Source organism: Camellia sinensis, chromosome 10 (assembly GCF_055761805.1).
Source record: "Camellia sinensis isolate YWXY chromosome 10, ASM5576180v1, whole genome shotgun sequence".
Lineage (NCBI taxonomy): Eukaryota > Viridiplantae > Streptophyta > Magnoliopsida > Ericales > Theaceae > Camellia > Camellia sinensis.
Genome location: NC_138970.1, coordinates 52,855,122 through 52,866,071, shown reverse-complemented (window position 1 = coordinate 52,866,071; position 10,950 = coordinate 52,855,122). Strand labels below are relative to the sequence as shown.

Sequence of the window (10,950 nt, the reverse complement as noted above, 5' to 3'; positions counted from 1 at the left end):
GGGTAAAAATGACAATTATACAGCAAAAATTTATTTTACAGCTTATTTATCAAACACTACTCTGCTGCTTAAATCCATAATCCCACAGCTGTCCCAAACAGGTTACCAGTTCTACCAAACGGGACCATTGAGATACTTTTGATTTCTACTTTTAAATTATCAATTTTTACTCTAGAATAAGTTGCACCAGACTGCACTTCAGTGTAATTTATCTTAAATAAAATTATTATTATTTTTTATAAATATGTAAGGATTTTTTCAAATTAGGGTGTTAAAAAAAGGAAAAAAAAAAATTGACATCTGAATTAGAAGCAACTTTTTAACTTTTTAATTTTTTTAAATCAAATCATCTCTTTAAATTTTTTACACATTTTTTTAAAAAAAAAGTTAATAAAAAAATTTGAGTTTTTACCTCTCCTTCTACCTCTGCATCTACATCCGCATCTATATCTATCTACATCTCACACTCGTTTTTATTCATTCATCAGATTCAAAAATGGAGTGCCGCATTAACACCCCCCTCCGATGCCTCTCCGGTGTGCCGTTTTTCTCTTCTCTACACTTCCCACGAAGCCTTCACTCTCTCAATCTCCTCCTTCCCTCTTCATCTTTCAATCCCAACAAGGTATTTCAATTTCACTCACTCACTCACTCACTCACTCTCTCTCTCTCTCTCTCTCTCTCTCTCTCTCTCTCTCTCACTTCAGTTGTTTTTTTCCAAAACCCTAACTTTCTCTCTCTCTCTCTCTCACTTCCGTTGTTTTTTTCCAAAACCCTAACTTTCTCTCACTAGATATTCATTTTTATTTTTATTTTTTTTGTTGTCATAGATTTCTTACTGCTCAAATTCTCGGCGCCCTAGCTGTATGGCCGTCAAATCCCAAACGACGATGTCGGAGAAATCGATATCAGAAAATAGAATGCTGGTGAGTGTACCATCCTTTTGGTTGTTGAGAAAGTGCTGGAAAATTGAAGGGAATGAGGGAAATTTCTGATTTCTGTTTGGCATTGGAATTCATGCATTTTCTCAGTAACCAAAGGGAGCATTTAATTTGATTAGGTTCTGATATATAATTGTGTTGGTTTTCAGGTGTTTGTTCCTCCACATCCATTGATCAAGCACTGGGTTGCTGTTCTTCGAAATGAGCAGACTCCTTGCCCCATATTTAGTGAGTGACCCTTCAAGTTACTGCATCTCTCTCTCACTCTCTCTCTCTCTCTGCTATTTTATTTTGTACTACTGTTTGGTTGATTAGATAAAATTAGCTGCAAATTTTAGTAACGAATCAATAACGAAGTCAGGGTCCTTTAACATTTTCAAATCTTGATGTGGCTGCAAATTTAGTTTGCATATCGTTGCTGTGAGCGTTGTCCACGTAATGGGAATCGTGATTCTTTACATTTGAATTCTTAGTTCTAATTTAAAATCACACCAATTTTAAATTCCAGTTTGATAGTTTAGATAAGGTACAATCAAAAGAACCATAATTTATGTAGAGTATGTTGTTGTAACAGATACTAATTCTTTAAATTCAAATTCTTAGTTCTACATAAAACATTAGCGTTTTGATTGAGTGGGGGGAAATGAAGGATTTGAAAGGAAATTATTTTTGACCTTGTTTAGATTGTTTTTAAGGGAAAATCATTAAATAGTCTGGGAGTACCTTGTGGCATTGTCTGTGGTGTGCTTGGAAAATGAGAAATTACAACCCCCACTAAGTGGACCATCACTTGTCTCCCAACTACCTAACGAGTATGATTCACCATGTCCCACCAATACGACTTCCCACTACGCTATTGGTTTGGACCACCACATAGACAATGCCACGTGGTGCTATGAGAGTACCCAATGATTTCCCATTTTTAAGTAGGAGAAGGGAAGAGCATGGAGGGGTTTGTGAGGGGAGACAGGGCCCACATTTTGAGCATTTATCTTGCCCCCCAAATTGGGCAGAAACAGAGGGGAAATGAAGTGCTTGTTGGTAATATTTTTTTTGATCCCTACTTATCAATTGTACCTTTAAAAAGGTTTTAATACTTTGTTACAATAATGACCACATGTAGTCGCATCAATAGTCTTGCAACAGAAAATATCATCGAATTGGAAGTTCGATGAAAAGTGGCACCAATTGAAGATAAGATGATGAACAATTGTTTGAGATGGTTTGGTCACATGCATCATAGACTAATTAACACAACTGTAAGGATGATTGATTTGATCCTACTCTGGTCACGAGCATCATAGACTAGATAACGTGCATGTAAGGAGAAGTGATTTGACCCGCGTGACTAGTATGTGCATGTAAGAAATGGAGGAATGCTAAGAAGAACTTGAGTTGATGTGATAAGAAAGGACATGAATATCTTAAATTTAAGTAATGATATGACCAAAAAAGAACCAAATTGGAGTAAATAGATCCATGTCTCAAGTAATTGGGACGAAAGCTAGTTGAGTTGAGTAGAGGATTTAGACAAACCATTTGGGGAAGTACAACCTTATGCCCTTCCTTAAATTCAGTTTCCAAAATATTTCATGTTCACGTGTTCGTTATGGTTTTTGTTGCTCAAAAATGTTGTATTTGTTTTCCCATTACTTTTAAAATTTTAATTTTTTTTTTCTCTATTAATACATTAATGTAATGTATGATTATAATCATTACAGAAAATGCCATGGCTGAGTTAGGGAGGCTGCTTATGTATGAAGCATCAAGGGATTGGCTGGTGAGCTAATATTCGATGCCTGTTGTTTATTTTCATACAATATTCATGCTATAGATACTTTAAAAAATAGTATATTATGTGGGTCTAATACAGAACTTAGAAAATTGGACAATCATTGATTTATAGGGGATAATAACATTATATGAACAACTCTTTCTGTGAAGTCAATTGCAACCTGTTTATCAGTTGTAACAAGGCCCATAATAGAATTGTTGGACTGTGGTTGTTAACATTTGATTGTCTGTATCTCTGCCGAGTCTGCTTCTATTATTTACTATCAAATAGTGTTGCAAGAAATACATGAACAATTAATATTATGACCACAAGAATTCATGCGGCCAAGGTACTTAACAATGCCCTCTCTCTCTCTCTCTCTCTCTCTCTACATTTCTTCTTTCTTCCACAATCTTGAGAGGACTTGTTTTCTAAGGGGATTGCGAGAAGGTTTTGAGGAGGTAGGCTATGAGTAATTTTCGGAGTCTGACACATTTGGAGTCTGTTTGTTATAGGAGGTGGTTAAAGAAGAGTTGTGTTGGATGCTTTTTTGGTTTCTTTGTTAGATAGAACTTTGAGAACGCTAAAGGAGGACTTGAAAAGTTGGAACAAGGAGGCCTTTTGTGGCTCATAGAGTGTGCTGAGAAATAAAAGAGTTGGATTGCAAAAGGGCATGGAGGCCTTTGTGCAGAAAAGAAGGCCAAGAGGAAGGAAAATAAGGTGGAGCTTCGAAAGATTGCCATATTGAAGGACATTAGATAGAGACCTAAGTTTAGGGTCTTGTGGTTTAAGTATAAATTTGAGACCAATTAGTTTTTCTGTTGCAGTACCATCATGTAATGGATTCTATCTCGTTAGGTGGATTGTCATTGAAGGGGAAGAATTGAGAAGAGAGGAAGATGTAAAGAAAGTAATTCGGCATTTGTATAGGAATAGTATTGCGTCTGTGGTTTTGGTGGGCTTTTTAAAACTGAGAATTCCAATCTCTGGAGGCATTCTTTAATCTACTTTATAAATTGTAAATAAGGTAAATTACACAGACATCTCTTGAGGTTTGTTTTCATTACATAAGTACCTTTGAAGTTCTGGAAATTACATTCCCTTTTCTGAGTTTGAGTCACATTATGATTCCCCTCTCCATCAGTCATTCAATAAGTGAGCTAAAGTTCTGCTGATGTCATCAAAAATCAAAAATCAAAGTACTATGTGTAACCCAACACTACCTCACAGCATAATCAAAGCACCCACATAAACATCTAACAAGCAGATTTAGAGCACCCATACAACCAAGAGACTCAAGCCTTACCTCACAGCCACCAGCGCCAACAGAGACATCCAAGATGCACCTCCTCATGTCCACTACCATGCCGCCACCACCTCACCTAGGCTATCTATACATATATATATCGTGTAATTGCATACACACACTCAAACACAGTGAATCAAAAATTCAAACAATCAACCCATTCCCACCCAAGCCCCATAATTGCTCATATTGAAATTAAAGTAATTATGTTAGTTTAAGTGACTTTTTTTGCCCCTAATATGTCATTTTTATGTGCTTATGAATATTTTTTACTTATGTTGCTATGGTTTTATTGCTGGCAGCCTACTATAACAGGGGAGATTCAGTCACCAATGGGTGTTGCCTCTGTAGAATTTATTGATCCAAGGGAACCAGTTGCGGTTAGTATATCAATCTCGTTTTTTTACATTGTATTCTTGTCTCTCCTTTTTATGTAATGGATAATTTGAATTTATTTCTTATCTACTTGTTGTGTATTTAGTATATGAACTTCCCCACAATACATTTGTTGCAAGCTAGTTGGGGTTCCCTTTTTTAAGATTTGATGATAACCATGTTGCAAATTTATGAATGTGACCTCCTTTAGAAATTATTTAATCTTGGAAGAGTATAGCTTTTCGGTAGCCATCATCTGATGCACTATTTATTTAGCTTTGCAGATTGTTCCTATCTTGAGAGCTGGTCTTGCTCTGGCAGAACATGCATCATCAATTTTACCAGCAACAAGAACATACCATCTGGGTAAGGAACAGTTTTTACACTGTCAAGTGGAAGGGGTAATATTATTTTGATGGGCTGACTATCTATCTGTATCATTCTAGTTCTGAATATGATTCATTCATCATATAAGAATTTTATTAAAAGATCTTTATTATTTATTGCTGAGTTTCTGATGGGGCTAGGAACTTTCCAGTGAGTGTTGCATTCTCTACATATCATGTTCATATACCCATTGCTTTTATTCAATAAATTTGCTTTTACGGTTTTGCTTATTTGAACCGCATTTAGCCAGTCAAATTTATTATACCATTATATGTTTAATTCTTCATTTTGAAGTTTCATTGAATTTAAGGTAATTGACCATGTCTGTTGTTAAAATTCTTATTTATGTTTTGCAAATTTAAGGGATTAGCAGAGATGACCAGACACTTCTGCCTACTGTGTATTTGAACAAGTAAGAATTCCCCATTGTAGAAATTTCTAGGTTTTCCCTTTACTCTTCATATTATGTGGTTCCTTGCTGTTGCAAATTGTTTTCTCCTTTCTCTTTTGCTTCTGTTACGGTATGTTTTCAATGTTCTGTTATGAGATGACTTTTTCTTCCTTTCACCACATTTTTTTTTTATTTGGGGTTAGTGTTGATGCTAATCTTATTTCTCTAGTTTTAAAATCGCTCCAAGCATCATCAACCTAGCCAGGGGACAAGGTCAATGGATCATTAATTCAACCACTGGTCACATGGTTGCTGTTTTTAAGTTCCTTTGTTTTTATGTACACAAGCAGTACATTTCCGAGACAGTTTTAACAGGGTTGTCTTGGTTGGTATCGCAGTCAATGAGATTAAAAACCAGCCCTGTCAAGGAACTGGCTCAACCAACTGGTCTAGGTCAGTTGGCCACTCATGTACATACATGTGCAACCCTATCTGGGAGGTCAGGGGGGTCAATCCTTGCCGAAGGCATTGATTATTTCTCCCCCCCATTATGGGGGTTCTTTGTAGGGGTGAAATCGGTGTGGTGTGGTCCGGTGTTGAGGCATTTTTGTGCCGAATCGCACCCTTTGGTTTTCCATTGAGCTGCACCGAATAGACTGAACTACTGGTAAGAACCACACCAAGCGGTTTTACATGGGGGCGGTGCGGTTCGGTCGGGACACATTGGTTCATAGATGTTCAACAAGATCTCTACCCGAAGATGGAAGACCCAGAGAGGGTTTTGAGAGAGAAAGAGAGAGATCCAACCTTCACATGAAGAAGATGAAGATGGAAGAAGATGGAAGATGGAAGACCCACAAATCTAACAAAATCTCTGCTTGAAGTCGCAGGAAGAAGATGAAGAATATCTACCTTCCATTGGCAAACACACAAAAAGATAGATAGAGAGAGAGAGAGAGAGAGAGAGAGAGAATTTGTTTTGTAGAGAGGGGCAATCACCCTCAGAAACATCCACGAGCCTTATTCATTCTTGAGCAGCGTATAATTAGATAGAGAGAGAAAATGGTTTTTTTTTTTTTTTTTTTGAGCAGTGTAAAATATTGGGTAGTGTGAAGTGAAAGTGTGTTTCATGATTGGGAGTTGGGATAGATAGATGGACTGAAAGAACAATAAAAAATAGATGGACAATAAATAAGAGCAATAAGAAAGAGAGAACATATATCGGTGCCGTTCAATGTCTTATGGCTTTTAAATTATGATTATCGAAAACCGAACCGAACTTTGGCTTTTTGTTCCAACATAACTGAACAGACCAAAATAATAAAAAAAGCTGACCAAAACAGGCCGGTTCGGTCGGTCCAATTGGTTTACCAGTTTTTGTCTTTCACCCTAGCTCTTTGTTGTATTGAGTTGTTTATTTCTTCCCGTTATGGGTGTGGTGGTTTTTGGATTTCTAAGTAAGTGCTATTATTGGACTATAATTGCCTAGTTTGTTGTAATTGGCTGACATTTTCTGTTTGGCCTGCCTGGGCCAAGTCATGTTATGTGACCTTGCTTTTGATATATTTTGCATCCTATTGTGTAGGTTACCTGACAAATTTTCTGAAGTATCTCGAGTATTTGTTGTAGATCCCATGCTGGCAACAGGTATTCTTGCCATTGCTTGAGCTCCTCTTCTTGTGCTCATTTTATTATTCCCTACTAGTTTCTTTATTTTCCTGTTTTTGACAGAAGAAACCCTTGAAGTTCTGTGGGAACTCTAGCTCCTATAATTTTTCTATTGTCCTTATAAAGAGTTGGAGATATAAGTACTTATTTCTCGGTCGGATATTTGTTTTCTTGGAAAAAGATTAAGACCCACAATTTTACCCACAATGGCGTGACAGGTTATGTGTCAACATTTGATATGTCACAAAGTCAACCGTGTGAGGCCTGACTCCTTTGCCATATCTTGCTCTGCTTGCTTGATGTACAGAGACTGAAATAATAACTCTAGCATCAGTAGTTCAATAATTTCTTTTTAATTTTTTTTTTTGTTTTAAAGTTTGTGGAAATGATAAAAGTAACATTGACTTGGTCTCTACTTTATATTTATTTATTTTGTTATTTTTGTTCAAATAATCTTTAGGTGGTACAATAGTTGCAGCTCTTGACTTGATAAAGGAGCGGGGGGTTGACAACAATAACATTAAAGTGGTAAGCAAATAACTAGCGCTCTCTCTCTCTCTCTCTCTCTCTGTTTTGTTGCTGTTGTTGTTATGTTGTGTATGCTTCTTTAAATATCTGATTTTATGTGATTCTCAAAGTTGCAATTTTTATAGTGAGTTCTCTTAATGCAAGTCTCCACGCTTTTCCCAATACAGGCCATCAATAGTTTTCTTGAACTGTTTGCTTTTTGTTTCTCATAGATAAGTCTCAAGTCAAGACACTTGTGTGGGAAATCTTGCCATTTTAGTTAGAAACTTAAAATCAGATATCCAAACAAGTTTGCTTACCGGTCTTCTAGGTTAGCCTTTACAGACAATAGTGGAGTTTCTGGGATTGAGTTGTGGATTGACTGCTGACTGCATTTCTGATTGATTTTGAATCTGAAAAAACGTCGTCTATTGTTCAGTCCATGGCACATGCACTTGTGACACAGAGGATTACCATCTTTTGCTTTTTGTTGACATTTATAGACACTTAGACAGTGCACTGACAATACAAACTACCATATCACAGGTATCTGCTGTTGCATCTCCTCCAGCCCTTCAAAACCTCAGTGAGAAGTTCCCTGGGTAAATACATTTTTGAGCAAATTCTGTATAGAAAATATTCAAGTAAATCTCTCTCAGCTTTGTTTGTGATTTTCCAGGCTTCATGTATATGCTGGAATCATTGATCCCATTGTTAATGACAAAGGGTAAATACTTCCCACTGTTATAATGAAAAAAAAAATATGCCAACCCGCATGGGGTTCGTGGTGTTTTAGAAAGTTAGTTAAAAACTGACTTTTTGGCTTTTTTGTGTTAAAAAAACTGATTTTTGTGCCTTTTTTGTGTAAAAAAGCTAGCTTCTAGCTTCTTTCCAAATTGGAAAGTTGGTAAAAAGCTAGTTTTTTGGCTTTTTGGTGACTTTTTTGTGTAAAAAAGCTGGTTTTTTAACAAGTTGCCAAAACACCCAGTGTATAACCCTTGCATTGTTTGCGCAATTTTCAGGTTTATAATCCCGGGACTTGGAGATGCAGGAGACCGTAGCTTTGGTACATGAAGCCACCGTATTGTATGCCTAGCGAGGTTATGTTTTCCGTCATTGATCTGTGAAATTTTGAGCATCATGATAGAGAGTACCTGCATTTTTTCGTTTCCTTTCTTTTCAATAGCAGATTTGTTTTTTGGATTGATTGTTCATGAACAACTAATAGTGGTAATGCATCCAGGGGCAAAATTCTGGATATGGGATAGATATGTTGCTCTGAAAATGCAATTTTTGTCATTGCCTCCAACTAAGGATGTGTTTGGATTTTGGATATGTGGAGTTATTTGTGAAAGGAGAAGACAAATAAAACAGGATGCTGAGTTAATCCATGGTGTTGCCTGCATAGTGATGCTGAGAACAGTTCTTTGTCATACGTGTTCTCCATTATGAATTAACGGTGGTCGGCCCATGTTCCTTGGGCAACTCAGGACTTGCTAGATGTTAGGGATATTTTTGTTCTCTCGATTGTGGGTGATAGAGGATAGTGCTAGCATTGTGCCACTTGAACGGGTTCAATCCGAGCAATTCAAATTCCGTCTGAATTTTTTTAGGATTTGAACAAGATATTTTTAAATTCGGTATGGGTTTGGGTAAAAATTTAGAAGTCTGAATTAAATTTAGACGGGTTTGGGTAAAGACATCAAACAATCTGAGCAATTCGAAATCCAAATTATACATATATAGATATATCAAAATATTAAATATATATATATATATATATATATATATAAATTATTAGTTATTACATGATAATAATTTAGATTATTAAATTATATTGAATAAATATTATATATACAAATAACATAAAATTTTACCTTTTTTATTTTCATTCATAAATCGTAAAGATTACTATAACGACATCTCTTTTACATTATATAAGTTGTTTGTTTTGATAGTATTAATGATTTTTTACATATAAAAAAATGTAAATAAAGTTAAATTTTAATAATTTAATAATGTAGCTGCTAAAAAAAAAATACAATTTGGGCAACTTGGGCAATTTGAATTTAATTCGGGTCGGGTTTGGACAGACAATTTCGGGTTGCTTTAGGCTGACATAGGCAAATCTTAATACAACTTGGATTGGGCTTGAATAACTTCTTAACCCGACCGAATCTGTCCAAGTTATCATGCTAGTATTTGAGGAATCTGATTTCAAGAAATGGCAATCTTGAAACAATAGGTAGTCTCTAAATGCAGATGAGTATATCCTTTCATCTGTCAATGCCATTGTTTGATGATAAAGACATTATCAGAATGGTTCTTGTGGAGATCAACCACTTGGCATGATTTCAATGGGTAAGGGCAACCAGTTGCCACGTTACATCGGACTAAAGCATCATAGCCAAGGTTAATACAAAATGACACAAATTCTTAGTAAAAGTAATTTGCAAAGAGTGTGTAACTGCTTATATTCACATGGCCAACTCAACACTCTGGCAATGTGAATTAAAAGGTCCGTTTGTTTTAAGAGATAGAATGGAGATAGAATGGAGCGGATTGATAGTGAGGGGATTAATAATGAAAAATTGTTAATTTATTTTTATATAAAATAATAAAAAAAATATAAAAATATAAAAAATTAAACATTATATTTAAAAAAAAATTCCAATATATAAAAAATAATTTTTTTTTAATCATCTCACTATTTTCTAATACCATCTCTACTTCTTCCTTGCCAATCTCCCTTCCAAGGGTATTAGTAATATCAAGGGATTAATAGTCCCAAGGCTATCTCTGCAAACAAACAAGGGTATGTATTACTAGTCCCAATATCCTCCCTATAGTCTAAAACAATTGGGGCGTAGCTCAAAACAATCAACCATCGAATAACTTGTGTGGGGCAATACTTGGGGGAATTTATCAATATAAAATTTATTTTTTTAAAAAATACAATTTAACTATTTGCAGTTCTCACATCATATTTCAATACAAATCAACTCAAATAAATCAGAACACAAATAAAAATCAAAATACTTCAATTATTTATCACTTTGTTAAATTTGTTAGTATCATTATTAGTCACAAATTAACTATGCCACAAATATAAAATTCATTAAAAAAATCTCAAAGTTTTCTCATGATCAATACAAGGGACAAATATGTACCCAAAAAAAATTTCACTTAACATTTATGAATAAATAAATACAGCCAATAAAACATGATATTAAGGCCAAGTTTGGCAACTTTGAAAAAAATCAAAAAATTAAAAAATTACTCAAAAAGTTAAAAGTTATCACTATTCACCAAAAAAAATTAAAAAAATAATTTTTCACACATCATACAATTCAGCCATCATGAAAAGTCAAAGGAGCTGTGCAGCGTTTGTCCCAAGTATTAGACAGTTTGGGGCAATTTTTCACACACTACTGTTCGGCCCGTGGGGGTCTATCATGGGTTCCATTTGATAATCTGCACCGTTTAATGTGTATAAATCATCGAGTACTATATGTCTGTAAAAAATCACATTGATCGGATATCGATAACTACATGATCAAATCAGATTTGTATGAATAAATGGATGGTGTTATAATTAACG

General features: G+C 35.2%; 1 protein-coding gene across 4 annotated transcripts; it reads left to right on the top strand.

Moving 5' to 3' along the window:
- The first annotated feature begins 407 nt into the window (after positions 1 to 407).
- On the top strand, positions 408 to 8,961 carry LOC114297397 (uracil phosphoribosyltransferase). Of its 4 annotated transcripts, XM_028241811.2 has the most exons (13): positions 411 to 625; positions 831 to 926; positions 1,091 to 1,169; positions 2,663 to 2,721; positions 4,324 to 4,401; positions 4,681 to 4,762; positions 5,147 to 5,195; positions 6,760 to 6,821; positions 7,303 to 7,370; positions 7,896 to 7,951; positions 8,029 to 8,076; positions 8,372 to 8,449; positions 8,593 to 8,961. In XM_028241811.2, exons 1-12 carry the CDS (start codon positions 497 to 499, stop codon positions 8,421 to 8,423), a joined length of 858 nt encoding a protein of 285 aa, XP_028097612.1. In that variant the 5' UTR covers positions 411 to 496; the 3' UTR covers positions 8,424 to 8,449; positions 8,593 to 8,961. The 4 variants fall into 4 exon arrangements, with proteins under 4 accessions (XP_028097611.1, XP_028097612.1, XP_028097615.1 ...); XM_028241810.2 differs by having other exon boundaries at positions 408 to 625; positions 8,372 to 8,961; XM_028241814.2 differs by lacking the exon at positions 8,029 to 8,076.
- The last annotated feature ends 1,989 nt before the right edge of the window (positions 8,962 to 10,950 follow it).

Excerpts from the sequence above, each read along its gene's own strand:
- LOC114297397 (XM_028241810.2), top strand. The coding sequence starts at position 497 with ATGGAGTGCCGCATTAACACCCCCCTCCGATGCCTCTCCGGTGTGCCG. Across the intron at positions 4,402-4,680 it reads ATCCAAGGGAACCAGTTGCG|ATTGTTCCTATCTTGAGAGC; the intron begins GTTAGTATATCA and ends TTAGCTTTGCAG. Across the intron at positions 6,822-7,302 it reads AGATCCCATGCTGGCAACAG|GTGGTACAATAGTTGCAGCT; the intron begins GTATTCTTGCCA and ends AATAATCTTTAG.